Here is a 21,521-nt window from a genome sequence, read left to right on the forward strand (position 1 = left end):
GCTCAAGTTTAATGGAAGAAGGGGGAGGTGTCCTCCCCTTCCAGTTTTGACGGTTAATTTAGATTAATTCAGATTAGTTCAGGTCAACTCTTTTTTGTTTTGTTTTACCTCACCCAGCACCCCAATTCACTCCACGGTCCCGAAGGATATTTTATCTATTGGAAATAAATGCTAAACTCCAAAAATAGCACAAAATAGCGAAAGAACAAAATTTTTTTTTGCAATAAAAGTCTAAAATCCGCATTTTTTTGTAAAAAATTACGTGTTACAACATCATATAAGTCATTAAAAAAAAAAACTTAAACCTCTAGTGGCTTAAAGTGATATGGACCCCTTAATTGTTTCATGCTGCTTGAATTGATTCTGAAAAATTGAAACGAAGTCTCGTTTCGTTTTTATTCGAAATCGGATGGTTCTCTTTCGGTTCTGAAGTGTTCACAGATTAGGTGAAAAGACAACTTGTGTTAATCTCGTTCACAATGTCATTGTCACTTGTGAACGAGGTTACTTTTTTACTTTTATATCTTTATTTTATGGGATTTTAAAAGTCCTGTAAGCACGTTAATTAAAATATTGTCGCTTATTTAGTACTTCTGTATCAAGAGAAATATGTTCCAGCCTGCTTCTGTTTCCCTTTCGGGGCCCGCATTTTCATTTCTTTTATATGAAACTTCTAAGGATATATTAGAACAGGTAAGCTTTTGCATTAGAAGTCTAATTTCAATTAATTTCTCTTATCTCTTTTCAAGCGCGGATTTTTGCTGGGTGAAATCGTCCACAAGGAAACAACCTCAATAACTGACAATGAGCAAAAGCAAGTGAATGTGTTAAAAATCATCAAAATCAATTCTGTAATTCCATGCCCTAGCCACAACTATTTTCCTCGAGGGAAAGTGGATAAAGAAAAACTACAAAAGTTCCTAGGCCCTGCTTTTTCGCAGGTTGTCGCTTGGTACAAATATGAAGAGTCTTCAACAAGTAGATTGACTTTAAAAGATAGAGCATTACACAAACAGTTCCAAGAAATTTTTGACGTTCCTCAGGATCTGTTCTCAGTGTGTTTTCTTACAAGTGGATGTACAGATACTTTTTCTACTTATAACTACCAGCAGAACTTCATGAGGTATGGAAATGGCACTTTTGATAAATTGAATATTTGCATTCCCAACTTAAGTGAGTCAAATAATACATACAAGAACTCTGAACCTGCTTCTGATTTATTTAACAAAATCCTATTTTCACTAAAAATGGACATAGAAAATACTAAGGGAGTGGTTGCAGTGACCGAAATTGAAAATGCTGTTCAAAGCTACATGACTAAAACTGTTAAGGAACTAGCCAAAGCGGAACAAACATTGTTTGATTTAGAGCAGGAAATTCAGGTGTTAAAAGAAAATCCACCACAAGAAAATCAGGAAGCCCACAGTGATGCAGGAGGGGAAGCCCACAATGATGCAGGAGGGGATGCCATAGCTTGTGATGAAGAAACTATCCCAGAAAAAGAAAGTTCTCCTACAATTGGTAAGCAACCAAGAAGGACAAGAAGTAAGTCTAACTCTACCAGGTCTCCCTCAGTCACGGACTCAAATAAACGGGAGTCTCTAAGGCAATTTGATACTCAAAAGTCTCCAGAAAATATTAAAAAGGGAATGACAAAAACAAGAGCAAAGGGTAGGGGGGGTAAGAAAAAATTTTAAGGGTGCAAGTGGTAAATCAAGTTAAGACTCTTACATTGATGGTCTCGTTGCTGTCAAAATGTGATATGTTAATATTAAAGCTCAAACGTTTTTTATAATAGCTATTTTCTTCACTTAATTAAGTTGCTTGGTTTTGACAAATCAGGAAAAGTAATATATAAAGTGTTAAAAAAATCTAGAGAGACCTAAATATTTCCTTCAATAAAATAATATTTCCAGAATATTTCATTAAAAGTGACCTTTTTCAAATCTTTCTTCATTTTAACAAAAACATATTTAAGAAAATATTTGGATGTTTTCAGACTTTTTTGACACCTGGTATAATAGTTAATGTAATGGCATACCTGAACTAATATAGGCTATTCTCAGTAGTTTAATATATGGTATGATCAATAAAAAAACTTATCTATAGTAAGCTTTAAAAAGCAACCGCATATCTGAATTAGTTGAACTATGGGTTTTTGTAAAATGAGAAACATTGATATATGAAGTTATCTGTCTCAGATATGCAGTTGCATTTCCAAAGCTAACTAGAAGTATTAACTCCAAAGAAATATGCCATGAAGTCTTTAGTTTTTTTCTCTACCTACCTGCTTTTTCTTTTGAATATCTCTTTTTTTTAAATTTCTCTATGTTTAAATATATCATCGTCAATATGCATGTTAACTTTTATAGGAGTATTTGTGATTTTTTGTTTTTTGACCTTAACTAGAGACTATGGACTATAGAACTTCTCCCATATTAATGTCAAATATTGTGTGTGTATGTGTATAGCAGGTTTTAAGCATTGTCTCTCAAATATTTTAACTATTGCAGTGTTGTCACTTTTACTGAAAAGGAGAACAATATTATTTTTTTACTTGAGCACCCAGTTAACATAATTTTCTTATGAGCATTCAGTAAAGATACTTCTTATATGGAAAAATTATGACTATTTTGCCAAGTTAAAAGAATCTTGCAATAGCAAAACATTTGATGATTCACATTAGCAACAGAGTGTTTCTTGTAATTTGTATTGCAAATATCTTAAAAATTGAGATCCCTGGAAGCTCTTATAAGGTATATTTCTTTGTTGAAACAAAGTTATGCATCTGTAAAAAAGGCCGACGTAGCGCCAACAGTTCCTTCTACACTGTACAATGAAAATGTAGAATGGTACCCCTAAAAAGCTCCAAATACGAAATTTTGCTCAATCACTATCATTACTGAAGAAATAATTTTAAAAAATTGAAAAAAAAAAATTTGAAAGTCTGTATTTCGTAAGTTGTCAACTGTTGTACCAAGGAAAGTGTTGTTTGTTGAGTTGCGTCCTGACTGAGACATCCTCTGTGTATAACATATGTCTACAATATGTAACAAAATTTTAAAATGCTCACAATATCTCGTTTACCATTTCTTCGAATATTATGAGATTTTGAATAAGTAAGCATAAAAATACGGAACTCATCACTCAATCCAGCATAATTTCAAATGTAAGTGTACAAAATCTCATAAACTCGGATAAACAGTTAACAAGGTATTGTGAGCGTTCCTAAATTTTGTTACAAACTGTATAATCAGATAAGAGACTATTAAGAAAATTAGCTGCAAAGTTTTAATTTTTTGAAGTAAGTAATGGTGGCCTAAGAGTAAAGTACAGAAAAATTCTAAACAGTGTACTCCTGGTTATTTCAGCAGTAAAATGGATCTGATAAGATTAAGGATTGTAAACAAATATGCAGTTTTCAGCATCCATTAGAACAGTCCATACCGTCTGTTATTTAACTACGTGGCCAAGTTTCAAGAGGTAATTCTAAGATGAAAAATTTATATAAATATAGGTCTGCTAATGCTTCGTTTTCACACCAAGTTGCATTTTTAGTTGCTAAGCATAGAAAAATATTAAAAAATTTAAAAAGTCAGTGGCGCACAAATAGTACTGCCAAATTTCAACAAAAAACGGTTAAAACGTTAGAATTTTTACGAAAAAATGATTTTTTCAAAAAATGTTGATACCCTGTATTTTGAAAATGAAGAATTACCGGACCTATGTTTATATAAAATTTTCGTCTTAGATTCATCCTCTTGAAGTTTGGTCACGTATTTAAATAACACCCTGTATTGTTAAAAACTTGATATGTTCTCTAATTGTTATTTATGTCTAATGGCTTTGGTTTTTGAATACCGGTTCGGTGAATTTCGGTCAATATTTTTCATGTTAAATTTCTAGAATTTCAACAATGTCTTGGAACACCATTCACTGAAGTAAACTGCTTCAGCAGTGAATCCTCGTTTTTATGAATTCAATAATCTTATTTGAAAATACTTAAATCATGAAACTTAATGCATAGATAGGATAGGATAACTATCCTATTTAGAATTATTTTGAGCTACCTGATAAATTTAGCACTAATCTATCTCAAGTGTCTTTTAATGCTGAAAGATCGTTTAAAATATTATACCTAACTTTACAAAGCAACACATTGTGTAATATGACTTTCACAGGTGTTACGTTACATTACATATTTATTACTTTCCGAAATTTGAAAGATTATTAATACGAGGCAACTTTTGAGTGAAAAGAGAAAAAATTGCCATCTTGTTTTTGCAGCAACATGACAACACACGGAGTGTTTATTTTTAGGTACGTATTATACAACCTTTGCTTAAATAAAAAAATAATCGTTAAATGCTTAAGTCGTTTGAGTCAACACTGCACCAAAAAATTGTATCACGAGCTGTGATATTTTATATTATTTTTAGGTTTAGTGCCTAAGTATAAATATATTATATGAACAAAGTAGAAACCAAATCGTGCAGAAGTAGTAAAAGAGTATGTGAAGACGTGTTATGCCATAACTGCGTTTTGTTAATTATGTGGAGTTCACGTTTAAAACAGTAGTAATTTCTGCTAATCAATTATTACATTTTATATTCTGCTAGGTTTGAAGTAAAAATTATGAAAAGTTGTGAACTTTTGTTGTCTTGATTACTCGATCGATTCTTTGAAAAGGTGAAATGCAACCAAAAATATATATTCAGATATCGCTGAGGATATATTTTAGGACTTTGCTAATAACGAAGTATCTAATCAAGCACCTATCTTAAATTAAGCTCCCCGAAAAAACCACGAGGATTAAATATTTTCTGCTTATTTAGACTTGTTTACTTAGCTAAATTATTAGTGTACCTACTGCCAACATTAACTTTAAGCTATGTAGTTTCCATGGAAACGTCTAACTAATCTTCGGAGAAATTCGTCAAATTCTTGGTTTCCAAAGAAACTACTTTGATTTTCAAATTAACAGCACATTAACACTTGAACCCTTTTTGCCAAAACGTAAAGCAAATCTAAACTAATCAGTATATTATTTTTAAACTGTCCTAAGTTTTAGTTACATTTACAGTTACGTTATCAATGTGTTCATTTTATTAATAACATAAATAAAATATTATCTTATATGTCTAATAATCGCTTCACCTGCCACGCACTGGACTGATTTTGTGTGAAAAACAAACTATATTATATAATATTTAAATATTCATTAACCATTTCATACAGCCCAATCTGTATATCTAATCATTATATATTGTTTATAGAAGTGTACGTATATGGATATTACAGCGGTTTTAGACTTAGGTGGAAAAAAGACAGTTATGCACTAATTTGCATTCAAAACAAAGATGGAACAATAATTATACGAGTACAAATTCATGAATGTTACCCATTACTTTGCGACGCCAATCTTACCTATTAATCAGATTATTGAAACTAAAAACGACATTTCAGTTAAATTACCGTAAGCCTTTTTTATTGTCTGGACAAATCCTTAACCATTCACTCATAGAATCTTTAAAATTTACATCTATGTGATCCAACAATACCTCTAACTTGTAAAAACGAATTACCATTTTTAATAACATTACTGCAAACTGACTTTTGTGCCACCTTGTCGGTTTTAAGTGTCCACAACCGTGGTGCATATTACCACTTAATAACACTTTTAAATATTTTTTTAGTTTACGCTCTTCTGCATTTGATTTAAAGCGTGATATATTGTTTAGTAGATAGCATCTTTTCATGCCCAGTTGTTTAAACGTTTTCTTCAAATTATATAAAGTGTAATATGAATTGAAGAAAAAACTGTGTAAAATAGTAGTTTTTTTCCTATAACAAAAGTTTATGATATTGTTTTGGCTCTTGGTTTTATGTTGCAAGCTCTGCAGTACACTTTTTTATTTGCAGGAAGTCTTATACAGTGTACAGGTTATTACTTATACTTTTAAATATAATATATTATCTGTAACCAAAAGTGTACAGTTAATTTGTTAAAAAGAAGATGAATAATAAAGATATTTTTACGAAATAGCATGTTTTTTTGTATAGGATAACGATGTAGCCCACAGTAAAAATTGCATTTTTGTATATGTATACCTACTGAATAAACCTTGAAAATTTGTATCTTTTGAGTTCCGCGACGTGTGAGAATCCAGGCCACTGAAGAAGCATATCATTTGTTCTGCAGACTTGAACCAAAAAGTCTCCAGATGCATATCTTTTTTTTTCCGAGACAGCGTAACAACAGTCAGATTAAATGTCAGGCGAGTAGATTTCTCCTTCGGTTTGAAAGGAAAAACATATAGATACTGACTAGTCACTGCCGCCTCTAGCGACATTAGCATCTCATGGGCATCACCAAGAAGCCCTAGTGCAGGAGATGCCTTAAAGACGACGAGATATCTGCACAAACTGTAAAGAGGCGAGCTGCCAGAATATTTAACTCCCACGCATACCAGAATGCGGTAAATACCTACTAAGTACAACCAAGAATAAAGGGAACATGGAGTTATATCTCAATAAACCCTTCGTATTCATAAAATCTACGGGACTACTATAACTGTTGTTACAGCAGTGTACTTATAAGCGACTTCCGTTTTGGAGCCACCAAAAAATGAATTTAACATTTAATTTGAAACAAATGCATTCACATTAATATGTAAGGAATAAAAAAACATGCCTCAGTAGTTTGGGAGCATATATACATATATTCATATTTGAACAAAAAACATAAAGCTACTTTCTTTTAATCTAATACAATAAGAACATAAATAAATAAAAATAAATATTACATTTTCTTTAACAATGACTGTACATGTCAACATAAAGAGGTGGGAAAACGGAGGAATCGCATTAAACAACAAAAATATATTTTTTAAAGTATATGTAACTTAAAATATAATGTTAAATTGGCAAGACCACGTCAAACATGAAATAATAAACTTACAACTAAAAGGGACAAAAGCTTAACGGGCAATGATAAGAGAATAATTATTTATTATACATAAATGTTATAAAAACAGATCGTAGAATGAGATAAATATATAAATAATCTCAAAAACTTATTTCCTTTAAAATTTCAGGGACTTCTCTTGGCTTTCAACTTTTTTTTATCTAGATATAATTCGTCACAACCTTTAAAATCACAGGGAAAGCAGTCGAATCCGGATTTATAAAAATAAAACTTTAAGGAAAATTCATAATTTAAGTACTACTAACTAAAACTGGTTCGTTCCTCGAATTAACGAAAATTTGGAGAACCTGAGCTCTATTTTAATTTTAACTGGGGGTAACCTCACGTTCCTCAGTATTTTTATCCACCACTTCTTCGATTTCTTCCTCAGTCAATTTCTTGTGCACTTTATGCACGTTAACGAAGGCTTTAATTCTGTCATAATCGAACTGAGCCTTTAATAATTTGGCGGATGGCGCCATGCCTTTTTTGTCCTGACTATTGTCTGCTATTCTGCAGGTTTCTCTCACGAATTCGTTGAATAAGTCGGGTTGGTCGGAATAAATATGATGACCAGCGTCTGGGATTACCTAATAAATTTTTCAAATAAATACACAGGAAATACAGAAACCAAAATGTATATAGCATTATTTCTAAATATAGTAGCTAAATAAGTCAATGTGTCAACAAAAAATGTTGTTATGTGCCTTCCATAGATTATTTAATATTACATCAGGGAAGCACTTAGTATCAGTCAAAAGTAACGGAGACTTCAACAGTAATATTTGATCATCTTGTTAATATTAAAATTATCATGTCCAACTTTAAATATTTTTTTCAGACATGCTTTCTCTTCTGGAAAATTTCTTTTTGCGTATTTATACATACTTGGAGACATAGTAACTATCCCATTTACTTACTGCAACTTTAACGTAATTGATATCTTCCCTTTGTTCCTGCAAAACAAAGGCAGGACTTTGGTCTATCCATGATTCTTTCCCATACACTACGGTAATGGGGGTACATTCATGAATTGTGTCATATCGGTCGGCCATGGGGTTCTTGGAGAAAGTTAAATCCTTCACGAAAGAATTAAAAGCTGTTTCTCCACTACAAATTAAAAATAAATACATATTATTTGAAAGTGTATTAGGAAGTTTTAAGTATGGTCCATTAAAGCTTATTAATGTGAAAATGTTTAATGTGTCACAAAAAGAATACATAACTAAATATTAATAGATGACATTTGAAATGAATCTGATTGGTCAAAAAATTACAGCTTGATAATTTGAACTAACCAATCAGGTTAAAATTCCATATGTAATTCGTTGTAGTGTGGAAGAAAATATGTTTTCGATGAAATATTGCACTCATATTTACGAAATATTGGAAAATACATTCCGAAACATTTAAAAACATTTTCCTACAGTATCATGTTATAATACCAAATGTCACCTATTATATTTCAACATTTGAGAAATGGTAGTTTTGTTGGATCCTGCATATGTTGCTTCATCTGATGAAAAATCGGTGATAATAATCAATATTTATGAATTCAATGTAACTAACCTAGGATACTGCGAATTGCATTGATAAATATAGTCTGTGATGATATTGGTGTCTTTCAACGTATCTTTGTATCGCATAGCAATATCACTCCTCATTTTCTTTACAAGCGCTGGTCCTAAAGAAAAAAAATATTAAAATACGCACACACGCACGCGTTTGTTTAGTGCGTACGATGACTTCATAATCATGACTAACTGGGTACATTTTTATAGGATCAAATTTCAAAAAGAACTATTAGGTTTTTCTTAGAATAAAAATGAAAGCCGATTCTCAATTAAAATAACCTTAAACCCACCTGTATCAATTTTCATTTTTCTGCTATACAGAGTATTTGAGAAAATTAATAAAACATGTTTTTCGTGTAAACAAGTTTTAAAATTGGCAAAAAATTTATTTTTAACAATAAAACTGATTGGCAGTTGATCAAAAAATGTATTACTAGTATTAAAGAACTTTAAATTGTTTAAATACTAAAAACTAAGGTTTTAACAATAAATTAATGTTAATTTCAAGTAATGTCAATTTAACATAGAATAATACATTTTTATTTCGTATAAAACAGTTTTTGGATTAAATATTAGTATTTTCAATTAACCCCCCCAAATTCTCTTATACATTTTTCGATATACACGATTATTTTTTAATACGTCATTTAACTGATGTCGAGTTATGCTTCGACAAGCTTTTCTGATACATGCACAAAACTCTTTGCGGATCCAGGGTCTTGTGGCATAAACTTTATTTTTTATTGTTCTTCAAAGGAAAAAGTCCATGGGTGTAATATCCATAAATAGCGGCAGTCAACGAATAAAAGGACTATTTCGTCTGATCCAGCATTTGGTAAAATTATCATTTAACCAATTTCTCACATTAACTGCATTATGAATGAGTATTCCATCAAGTTGAAAATGTAAACTGTAGAAATAATCAAGGAGAAGCTCATCAAGTGCATCACTAAACTCATTTTGTAGAAATCTCAGAAAATAAGCAGCATTCAAACTTTCGTTGAAAAAATATGGTCCAATAATTTTTGGATTCACAATACCACAGAAAATGTTTATTCTTGAAAAATATTGTCGTTTACATTCAATTATCCAATTTGGGTTATAATCACTCTACATTCCATTATTTTGTGTCTATACTACACCGTTGGTCATAAACATAACTTTATTGGGGGTATAAAATATTTTTTAAAAAGTTTAGATCTTCTAGGTACATACCCTGCAGCCATAAACAGAATTCCATTCTTAAATTTTGATCTTCACCTTCGTGTGTATGAAGAAATTTTAGTTTAAAATGTTTCTTACCACTTTTTTTACAACATATTTTATTGATTTTTTTGAATATTCTGTATAGCAGAAAAATAAAAAAGGAGGGTTTTATTCTAATTGAAAATTTATCTTCATCTTTAATTTAAAAAAAGTTCTAATAGTACTTTTTACAATTTGATCCCATAAAGATACACGCAATTGACAATGAGAATGGGTGAATAATCATTGTACTCACTAGACAAATGCACATTTTGAATATCTAATTAACAAAAGAAAAGTCAAAATCAGCCAAGAAATAACATTTTTTACAAGGGCGGTAAGTCCTTAACTCAGACAGACTATATATAAATATACGTATGTATATAAATACTGTGAGGTTTTTTATTTCTCAACATATGTATGTTATTCCCCTACGTTCAAATTTAAAAAACACACCTCAACGCATTTGAACGCAAACAACTAACATTACACAGTGAATGTTGAAAATATCAAAGTCCATCATTTGTTCATACTTTCCGAACTTTTCAAAAATTATGTATTATAAAGAAGAAAAAATAGAAATACTCAATTTACACCAAAACGGTAATAGGTTCAGAAATGTGAGGGATTTATTCACAACAAAATATCGAACAAAGCTTATACCTGCCATAGGAATCATTCACTACATTGTAAAATCGTTAGAAGGTTGTGTAATATATTCACATAAAACAAAGACTTAAAATCTTACATGTACTTACTAAAGAAATGAAGTTTAATATTTTGCGATTACAAAATTTTCTGTACGTAAAACCCTAAAAGAAATCAAATATAAAGCTTACAAATACAGTAAACACTCGATACTGTGAACATCGGATAAGGTAAACCTCCGGATAACGTGAATCATCTTTCTATCACATTAACCACCGTATAACGTGAACAAATGATTTCCGTTACCGGGGAACTACTTCTGGGGATTCCCTGGCAGTCTTGCTCAATACGGGGATAACATTACTAGTTTGCACAAATGCTACTGGAAGACATAAAGTAAAACCATTAGTTATCGGTAAGGCTGCCAATCCAAGGTAATTTAAAAACTTTACTTGCTCTCTTGATTATGAACACTCCAAGACAACGTGGATGACTGCTGTGTGTGGATTTTTAAAAAATGGTTCCATCATTCCTTTGTACCTCAGGTAAATTTTGTTGTGTATTTTTCTTGAAATCGTAGCATAAATTTACGTATTCCTTTACAGGTTACACGTTTTTTGTCAAATAAAGGGCTCCCGATAAAAGCCTTACTTCTGCTAGATAACAAGCCATCTCATTCAAACGAAGAAGAATTAAAGAGCGAAGATGGACAGATAGTAACAATGTTTCTTCCACCTAACGTTACGCCGCTTATTCAACCTATGGATCAAAATGTTATTAGGCTTACAAAATTATATTACAGGAATAGCCTTCTTGCCGATGTTATAGCAAGTAATTCAAACATAACTGATACATTAAAAAACTTGACTATTAAGGAAGCTGTTGTCAACTTAACGGCTGCATGGAATCGACTCGATTCACAAATTATTGCAAAATGTTGGAGAAATATTTTAGAGAACACTGAAATGTCCGAGGATGACGATGATGAATTACCTCTTTCTGTTTTAAAACTCGTTGGGACGATGATAAGGCAGGCTTAATCTCCAAATCCTGTGATCTTCTAAATACACTAGCACCACAAGTAAGGGATTTATCTTTACAATTTAAATCTGTTATTACATATGTAATGTATGTATATTTGTAGGCCACATTCAAGGAAACTGATGTATTGGAATGGAATGATGCTGACAAAGAATGTGAAAACGACCAAGAAGAATGTGAAGTTCATGTAGTTGAGAATTTTCAAGAAATGTCAAGTAAAGTGTCACTGGGCAGCGCTATAACTGCATTAAATATTGCAATCCAGTGGGCAGAATATAGTGGTGTGGACTTCACAGACCTCATAGTTTTAAAAAGACTAAGAGAAACAGCCCTTGTGCAAAAAATTACAAAGCCTAAGAAGCAAACTAAAATTTCAAACTTTTTTGTCACCCAATAATCTGTTTTCCACTCTATTTAGATTAACCCCCGATTACATAAATAAATCGCTAACGTGAACGTGCGTTGTTTTATTTTGTTCACGGTATCGAGTGCCTACTGTATTCTAATCATCAATTATTGTACGAAGAACAGATTTTTGCAAATGTATACAAAATTTATTCAATGAAAATGGGGATATTTTAGTAAAAATTTTTTTTCCTGATGAAACATCCTTCTTCCTAAATGGTCGTGTAAATTTTCAAAATTATAGGCAAGAACTTATGTTGATTCTGTTATATCTCGTCACATTTACGTTTTTTATTATTCTTTAAGTATTGGTCAAATAAAAAATACCCACGTATAAAATTTAACCCACACACAATATAACGTAAAAGTCAACGTTTGGATTGATATAAATGGTGATGTCCTTATTTGACAATTTTTCATTCAAGGAAAACTCAATGCAACTAAATTTTTCGATCTTCAAAATCAAATTTTGCAAGAAATTGCAAATTTAAATGTTGAAAATTTGTGATTTTAAATGGATGGTGCTTCCCCCACTCTATAAATGTTGTTAGAATTTTACTAAGTCAAGAATTTCTGGACAGGTGGATAGGCAGATTTGGACCAATTTTTATAGGCGCCCAGGTCTCCAGACTTGTCCTCCAATGATTCCTTCCTTTAGTGCTACCTTAAATCCAAGATTTATAATACCGTTTAAATCCAAAATGTAAAAAATTAAAACAGCGAATACGTAACGCTTGCAATGAAATAAATCCCGCTTTTCTAAGAAATTCTATGCAAGAGTTTGAAAACCGCCGTATTGTATGGAACAAAAAGGAGGGAACTTTAAACATTTATTGTAAATTTTTAATTTGTTTCATTTTTAAACATTGTTTCAGTTAAAATTTGAATTTTTATCATATAAACGTTGTTTTGTACGTATTAGTAGCTTAATGCCGTTAAACGAAAAAGAAAGAGTAAATTTTTAATCATAAATTATTAACTTTGACAATCTTTTTTTAAAAATTTGAAGTTTTAAACATTCGCTGAGTAATGTTGGTTGCTCACATTTCAATATGTTCAGATGTGTTTTTTAAAATTGAATATAGGATAATAATATAGTATGTTCAGAAATAAAAAACCTCACTGTATACGAGTTTAGTCGAACTGGGAATAATGTGCGTATTTCTATTAAATCTATGAGGTACATAAAAATCGCAAAATTCCGAATACATTAGGAGATATCCTAGCAGAACTGAATAATCTGATCTTTGTTTTTTGTAGATATCTACAAAACTGCACACCTGCCACTTTCTGTTGAGACAATTTCAAGGATTCTAAATATGCCACAAATTCATACATGGGACACTTTTGAGTTTAGAACATGTAAGTAACTAAAACACACAGAATGAAGTATTAATAATATATCTCTTCTAGGACCTTCAGAGAAAATAGAATTTTCCTCCCTCACTTTAGAGAAAGAAACTACACTTTTGCTCCTTAGGGAGGAAGACATTTTCTTCACACTATATGCATTATAAATACACAAGAGCTATTTTTTAGGGAGAAAAGAGCTTTTGTTGCTTCTTTTTTATAAAATAGAACTTTGGTTGTAGAAAAAATTAGATAGACACCTCTGAAAGAAAATGCGTTTTATTATTGTGCAGTAATTAGAAAAAAATTGTAGACAGAAGAAATATTAGTTTACAGTTTAGGTATTACATGTGATACTTTTTTTGTTAACTAAAGAAAAAATATTTACTTACCCCATGGACCAGCACCTCTAATTGATGATAAAGGATTGAAGCAATAAAGTGGGTACAATAACACTCTGAGCACTCTGAAACGAGTCGAAGGTTTGTAATCTGATGGCTTTTCTGCAAAACCCCATGGGTCTGCTAAAATTAAATGTCTAACCCTAAAAAAATAATCATATGGTCTTAGAAATGTTATTGTAAATATAAAAACAAGACCATCACCTGTCTGGATGACTAATTGCATAACTAGTAGCCAAATATCCCCCAAAACTATGACCCAATAAGATAAATTTATCCAATTTAACTTGCTTCCTCCATTCTTCTAAGGTATCCACCCACTGCCTTTCAGCAGTTTCACAATCTTTGCCGAAAACAGGCCTAGAAGATCGGCCAAAACCTAAACAAATTAGTAAATAATTTATAATTAGGAAATCTCTATAAATCACTCTACATTTCTGAAAATTCAATTTTCAACAAATAAATCTTTACCTAAAAGATCAATAGCATAAACTGGCCTATCATGGGCAATATCATCAAAATTCTTTATCCAAAAGCCAATTCCTGCCGCAAAGCCATGCAACATCACAAGGGGGGTATTTTTTGATTCTTCATTCAGGGATATTGTCCAGATTTTGTCATCATTTCCCACTACAGATCCAATTGGTACAAACCAGGTCTTATAAGTTGTTTTTATTGCTGGAATTCAAACTTATTTAATTTTAATCTCCATATATTTGAAATCATAATTATAATCAATAGGATGACTGCAAAGTAGATTTGCTTGCAATTCTAACACTAACTTCATATTTATTGCAATATTTCTTGTGCAAAAAAAATCTATTCAGATAAACCTGGCAAAGTGCCCTAAACAAAATGAAAAACATCATACCAACAAACAGGGGAATAAAAGAAAGGGTGATTTTCCTAATTTAGAAAGATGTAAGAACTATAAAACAATGATATTACCTGATAAAATACTGCTTTCAATTTCTACAAGTTTATTCTCTGAATACTTGGTCCACCAACCTCTTTTGCACTGTTCACCCATTTTTGCAGCAATTGTTATACTGGAACAACTGAGTTGTTTGGAAGGAATAATCATAACAAAATTAGTTGGAAGTTGTTTGCATGTCTAGTACTAAGATACTTTGCCGTTGGTCTTACGATTACTACTAATGGACGGTAATAATACCGAATTAGTATGACATGATCATGATGACGATGACTGTCTGATTTTGTGTAACTGAATGACGCTACAATTTTTTGGCCGATAATTTTATTTAGTGTAATTAGAAAATAAACAACAGATTTAAATTTAATTATTTTCAAGGTTAAATACGACGCATGTGTCAAAGTCAATGTTTTGTGTCAATGTTAAGCGCTTTATGACAAACCCAAATTTTATGACTTTTTCGAATTAGTACACTATTCGCTTTGCACTGATTTTATATAGATCTATTATCGACTGATTTGATCAAGAATATTCTGCTGGAAATCAAATGCATAGCATGCATGTCCTGATGATATAGTGGAACAATGCTTACAGTGAAATATCAAATATTTGTCTTCATATCTCCAGAAACGTCATAGACAATCTCAGTTCACCGAATAGAATAACAGAAACTGTCTACCTTTAAACTGTAAAAGAAAGATTATAGATATTGCAAATAATAGGTTTTTTATCTAGCCAGTTAGGAAACGTTTAATCCGCATTATGACACAAGTGACATAAAAACAGAATTTCTTAATGTATGTATAAAAATGTTTTCAAATTTTGCTATACAGAGTATATCAAAATTGCACAGCTCTATTTGAAGTAGGTATTTTATAGTATAAAATGAAGAAAAAAGTTCATATAAGAATGTATTCAATTTTGATCGGTAACGGAGTTACAAGGTGTTAAAAGTTAAAAACAAAACAGATTTTCATTTTATTGTCCTTGATCTATTGCAGAGAGAGCTTTCAAATTTTATTTGCCTATTAGATAATAGGCGCTGCTTAATATGAGAGCAGATTGCCGCCGACTATTACATAGCATGGTATACTTTTTGAGATCTTTAATCCATGAAATCCTTTAAAAAAACTTGCTCGTACGCCATTAATGAATTTTAATATTTTTGTTAGGTTTTTCAATATATTACTTAAATTTTATTTTTCTTCATTTTTGGTCGAATTCCGTTTAGTTTCTTCATAAATTAACTAATTTATAAATTTAAAAGTTGGCATTAAGTTAAATGTAGGGGCGTACTTAACTGGAAATATATTTGAAGGAACACTGAATGTACTGAATATACTGAAGGAACACCGCGATAGATCTATTGTTGTATTCTAAGGAGTCGCTTCCTGCCTTATTGATGGCTTCTACTCTCTCGTCTACGTTGCTTTGACTCTTATCATTCTCTTCTTTACACAATTCGGAGAAAATTTATTTAATATTAAATCAATCTTCACTTTCCATTATCATGGAATAAAAGCGTGAATGAGCGGTTCAATTAATTTATTCGGGGAAAAACAACATGGGTTTTTCATAAACTATTATTAACTATAAGGTACCACCTAAGTTTTCTGAAAGTCCATTTATGGTGAATTTAAAGGTTAACTTAGGAAACTTTTCAATTAAAGAAAACTTAGGCTCGCTGCATTGAGTGCTTATGACTCCTTTAATAATAACTTAAAAATAAACTTAATACTTAGTTTAACTTAGTTTAAGTAGTTTTAAATAAATTTAAAAAATACATAAACCTAAGAAGATTAATCTAAATTGTTCATTTATTTGTTCAGAGTTCAATACTGTTACACCTGAATATTCAAAATCTTTTCAATTGTCCACTATTGTCCAAACAGTCAAAACATCGATCAGTACAATTTTACATTCAGGTTCTGTCCGTGAGTGGACCTGATTATAACATCGAAATGCTTCCTGATCTTTCTGGAGTGCTAAATATTTGGTGTCGAACTCAAGGACTCAAAATGTCTTGTGGCCGGCCGACTGACGAATTCGTTTTGAATATCTCGCTCTACAATGATTAGGATTCTGATGTTTAAGCCACTTTGAACTTCCACTTTTTTTTTAAATACTGTTTTCGCACACAAAAGAAATCACCAACGTTAAGAAGTATGATAAAAAAATAAAATAAACTATTTACAAAAAATTAATAACGACTGAAGAATTTTTGTGTCCAGCTGACTTGTGTGTATCGCTCCGCGAGAGTGTTCTTGACTTTCCAACACTTCGTCTCGATCACTACTACCTTTTCCCCCTTTTCTTTTTCTTTTCATTGTCATTGATTTGAATATGTTACTTTACGACTAGACATAAACAAAGCATTTTTTCACCCTAACAGGAGATGTAGAAAAGTTCCCTAAATGTCGCTTGACTGGACGCAGACGTAAACATTAAAATCATTTACATTAAACATAAATTATAGAGGTAATAAATAAGAAAGAAAAAAAAGTAATTCGTTTTAAATCTAAACTTAAACTTCTACGGGCTGTTTCGGATAAGAATGCACTCTACAGGGATCTTATAAACCATAAAAAATAGGGAGGTGGTTAAATTAGCGAAAAATTGTGCCTTTCTGTGTTTTACAAAATCATGTCTTAAAATTTTAAAGATTCCAAATGGATCCGAAGTTATTCGAGAAAAACCGATTTTTTGCGATTCCTTTTTTACTGTTTTCTGATTTTGTTTCAAAAGATATTTTAAAATGAATTTGACATTTTCATTGCCACTTTTTCTTCTCTACAAGAAGGCGTTTTTAAATTTTCGATCCCACCTTTTGTTTCTTCGAAACAATCATCAACTTTTTTTTTTTAATAGTCAACAAATTTTATTTTACGCTCAGTAAATTCTATTTTTTTCTGAATCCAACAATATATCAGGCTTATGATTTATTAAAATGTGTATAAACTCTAGAACCGATAAACCTTACGGCTTTTGTATATTTGTAAATCCCATAATTTTCAGGATATTTGTTAATTAATATTGTTTAAAACCACGGGTGTATCTCGGTTCACCTAGTGAAATTGGACACTGTCTCCTTGTTTGTTTTTCTTTTTTTCTCTCCTTAGGCTTGATCCAAGTTGAATTCTTTCCATCTTAACGAGGTATCCGAGTCAAAGCCTTATTACTAGACAATTATTACATATACATACTTTATTAAAGGATTTTAAAAGACATTCCTGCCAGTGTTTTCTTACAAAGGGAAAACTCGCGCGCACAAAATGGTTTGGTCCAAAAATCTCATTCTCATTTTTTCGACATAACGTGTAGCGGAGCTGCCCCATGGCCAAAGTGTAACATATACAGTTACTCACACAATTGAGTATACACCTTTGATTTTATCAAATAAAGGTCTATTTTTTCAATTTAAACAGCTTTTGGAATAACATATCTCTCTCTATATAATTGATACAACTTCAACAACAGTATATTAAAAAAAGAAATTGCAAAAAATCAATTTAACATCGTATTTTAAATATTTTATGAAATCAAAGTGAAATACGATGACACAAAATTAACTTTAACACCGTTTAATAATAATGAATTTCTAAGGATAATTTTGTTTAATAATGGGTTGCAAATCCCTTAACATCAATTACGGCCTTTAGACGATCTGGCATAGATGCTACCAAATTTTTCGTAACGGAAGACGGGATGTTTTCTCATACATCAATAATATCTTGCTTGAGTTGAAAGATATTTGAAGATTGTTTTTTTTAAGGGTCCTTTTCATATCCATCCACAAATTTTCTATGGGATTGATATCTGGTGATTGTGGGGGTGGGTTTACTAATCGAGGAACGTTGTATATTAGCCACTGCTTAACTATAGCCGCAGTGTGTTTGGGATCGTTGTCTTGGTAAAAGTAGTAACATCGAGGCATTTTTAATTTTTCAGCTGAACGATGCAAATTATTTTTTAAAATTTCCAGGTATCTCTCCTTATTCATAATGCCGTCGATGAATTCCAAAATCCCAGTTCTTTTAGTTCCCATACAACCCCACAATAGTACACTACCACCTCCGTGTTTTACAGTAGGAACGGTGTGCTCTGTTTTGAAGGCAGTATTTGGCTTTCTCCAAACAATTTGACGACCATCAGAGCCAAATAAATTGATTTTGGTCTCATCGGAAAATATTACGTTGTTCCAAAACGATACATCACAATTAACATATTTTTTGGCAAATTCCAATCTTTTAAGACGATTTCATTTGGAAATGAAGGGTTTCTTACGTGCCATTCTACCATGAAAATTGTTGTTCCGAAGTACTCTTCGTATTGTTTCATTAGATATCATCCGATGTATTCTTTCCTCGACCTCCTGACGTAGTTGTGCAACACTTCTTTTAGGATTTCCTTTAATTTGTCGCAATATAAAACGCTCATCTTGAGAACTCTGGATCCTTTTCCTTCCTCTTCCAGGTTTATTTTCGATTGTTCCTTCATATCTGTACCGATTAATAATCTTCTGTATTGTGGAATGGTTTTTGTCAATCAATTTTCCTATTTCACGAAACGATTTTCCTTGGCAATACCACTTTATAATTTGCTTTCTCATATCAATTGATATTTCGCTTCGAACACGTGCCATATTTGTTTAAGATGATTTACTAATGCAAGTAACTACAGAAAACAACTGACATATAAAACCAAGAATTCCTAAGTGCGTAAACAACTTTTTTTTTCTAAATTCCGTAGATATTTTATAGATTATTTGCAGGCGTATCTTTAATTTTGTGTCATCGTAATTCGCTTTGATTTCTTAAAATATTCAAAATCCGTTGTAAAAGTACTTGTTTGAAATTTCTTTTTTTAATATAATGTTGTTGACATTGTAAGACTTATTTAGATGCAGAATCGGCATTCAAAAAGTCGGTTAAAATTTGAAAATTAGAACCATATTTGATAAATTCAGAGGTGTATACTCAATTATGTGAATAACTGTAGGTGTTCCCGACCATGAAGGGCCACAGGGAATAATATGTATATAAATGTACATATGTACGGGTAGGGAAAGTTATTCGTGGAACCCTGAAGAACATGTGGCGAGGAGAGGAGTCAAGAAGAAAAGGGAATGCTCGGGTCTGTAACAAAGAATGGCCGAGGGTGGTCCCTGATAACGGGACGATTTTTGGGGAGTCTTAGGGAGATCCTCGTGATGAACACTTGCAAAAATAGCTAAAATAGTTGTTAAAATCCTTTGTGAAAATAAAGAACTTGTCAGAATACGATTCAGCAGACTTTAATTGTAACTTTTATTCAACATCAGAGTGACTTTGAAAATAATTTGTTTAGATGTCACTTAGTAAACAAAAAAATAAACACAAAAAAATCATTTTAAATTATTTTTTATGTTCAAATATTCCATCCTTATTTTCCAAACATAAATAATACCATTTAACAATTTCTTCCACAACATTATTTAAAATCTCTGGAGTTATCCTTCTTATTGCATGTCGAACATCAATTCTTAATTTTGAAAACTCTGAGTAAATTTTATTTTTAAGGAATCCCCAAAAGAAAAAGTCCATTGGTGTAATATTGGGAAATCGTGATGGTCAGTTTATGAGACCCTTAGTAGAAATTAAATTACTTTGAAAACAATTGAAAATTAAATATTTAACATTATGTCTAGAATTAACAGGAGGAGCCCCATATTGTTGGAACCACATATTATCGATTAATGAGAGTGAGATTTTTGGATTAAACCATTTAATAAATCATGTTGGGACCGTTACTGAGCGTGGATCTCGCGCTCTCTCGTTCACGGTACACTCGCCACTCGGACGGTCTCTCTCTCTACCACCGTTTAGACCTTCCCGTGTTCTCCGGCGAGTCTGGAACGTACCTTTCTAGAAGGACTGCGGAGAGACATAAAAGGTCGTCGTGACGCGGCACAGGGGGAGTTTTACCTAGTATCGTGCATCGAGACAAAGCATAGTAAAAGACAGTTCTAGTGCAGTGTAGTGTTGTTTAGTAGTTAGTGTATAGACCTAGTATAATCTGTGTGTTTAATAAATATCCTCTATATATATACACATATATATATCTATACGGCTCCCAGTACCCAACAAATCACAAGTGTGATATCGTTGAATTCAGAAAAAAAGTAAAATTTACTAAACGTAAAATAAAATTTGTTAACTATTTAAAGAAATAAAGTTGATGATGGTTTAGAAGAAACGAAAAGTCGGATCGAAAATCTAAAAATTGTAGAGGAGGATTTACCATTTTGTAGAGGAGGAAAAGTGGCAATGAGAATATTGAATTTATTTTAAAATATCTTTAGAAACAAAATCAAAAAACGGTAAAAAAATTGGTTTTTATAATATAACTTCGGATCCTTTCGGAACTTTTCAAATTCGAAGACATGATTTTGCAGAACACAGAACGGCACAACTTTTCACTAATTTAACCATCCCTCTATTTCTTATATTTTACAAGATCCCTGTAGAGTGTATTCTTATCCGGGACAGCCTGTATATAAACAAACTATTCCAAACAAATAAACTGAACCGGTCATCGGTCGCCTTATCTCTTGCTTTTCTTATTCTCGTAAATTAGGACGAGGCCTACTCACAACACTATCTCTAATGACCATGTTAAAATTAACAATTTTATACACAGTTTCATTAACATGGGGTACAAACGTCACCTTTTTCAATTCCCTGTATATCTGACCTTACTGTATTACAATTTCAACAATCTCACATACATATTGCTTATACTTAAATATACTATTACCGTACAAACTAGATTCATTGGAGGCATTTAAGTATATTTAATTAAGCCAATAATTCTAATTGGGACGGAGTTATTAGGTCAACCTTCATTTTGCTTAATCAGGAATTACTGGGCTAGTAATTCATGCATGTTCCCGACGTATAGCCATACATGTTTTAATT

General features: G+C 31.6%; 2 protein-coding genes across 2 annotated transcripts; one reads left to right on the forward strand and one right to left on the reverse strand.

Moving 5' to 3' along the window:
• The first annotated feature begins 477 nt into the window (after nt 1–477).
• On the forward strand, nt 478–4,513 carry LOC136413753 (BRISC complex subunit FAM175B-like). Its single transcript, XM_066397455.1, has 2 exons — nt 478–693; nt 750–4,513. Exons 1-2 carry the CDS (start codon nt 610–612, stop codon nt 1,695–1,697), a joined length of 1,032 nt encoding a protein of 343 aa, XP_066253552.1. The 5' UTR covers nt 478–609; the 3' UTR covers nt 1,698–4,513.
• A 2,445-nt stretch (nt 4,514–6,958) lies between these two features.
• On the reverse strand, nt 6,959–14,741 carry LOC136413790 ((Lyso)-N-acylphosphatidylethanolamine lipase-like). The gene is made up of 7 exons (XM_066397495.1): nt 14,580–14,741; nt 14,103–14,309; nt 13,836–14,010; nt 13,623–13,774; nt 8,537–8,651; nt 7,888–8,077; nt 6,959–7,557 (listed from the first exon to the last, which is right to left on the reverse strand). The coding sequence occupies exons 1-7, from the start codon at nt 14,713–14,715 to the stop codon at nt 7,294–7,296; spliced, it is 1,239 nt and encodes a 412-aa protein (XP_066253592.1). The 5' UTR covers nt 14,716–14,741; the 3' UTR covers nt 6,959–7,293.
• Nucleotides 14,742–21,521: the final 6,780 nt, after the last annotated feature.

Source organism: Euwallacea similis, chromosome 15 (assembly GCF_039881205.1).
Source record: "Euwallacea similis isolate ESF13 chromosome 15, ESF131.1, whole genome shotgun sequence".
Classification (NCBI taxonomy): Eukaryota; Metazoa; Arthropoda; class Insecta; order Coleoptera; family Curculionidae; genus Euwallacea; species Euwallacea similis.

Bases quoted from the DNA above. Each gene is read 5' to 3' on its own strand.
- LOC136413790 (XM_066397495.1), bottom strand. From the start codon at position 14,715: ATGATTATTCCTTCCAAACAACTCAGTTGTTCCAGTATAACAATTGCT. The intron at 13,775-13,835 runs GTGATGGTCTTG...TTATTTTTTTAG, and splicing joins GCAATTAGTCATCCAGACAG to GGTTAGACATTTAATTTTAG. The intron at 8,078-8,536 runs GTTAGTTACATT...TTTAATTTGTAG, and splicing joins TGCAATTCGCAGTATCCTAG to TGGAGAAACAGCTTTTAATT.
- LOC136413753 (XM_066397455.1), top strand. From the start codon at position 610: ATGTTCCAGCCTGCTTCTGTTTCCCTTTCGGGGCCCGCATTTTCATTT. The intron at 694-749 runs GTAAGCTTTTGC...TCTCTTTTCAAG, and splicing joins CTAAGGATATATTAGAACAG to CGCGGATTTTTGCTGGGTGA.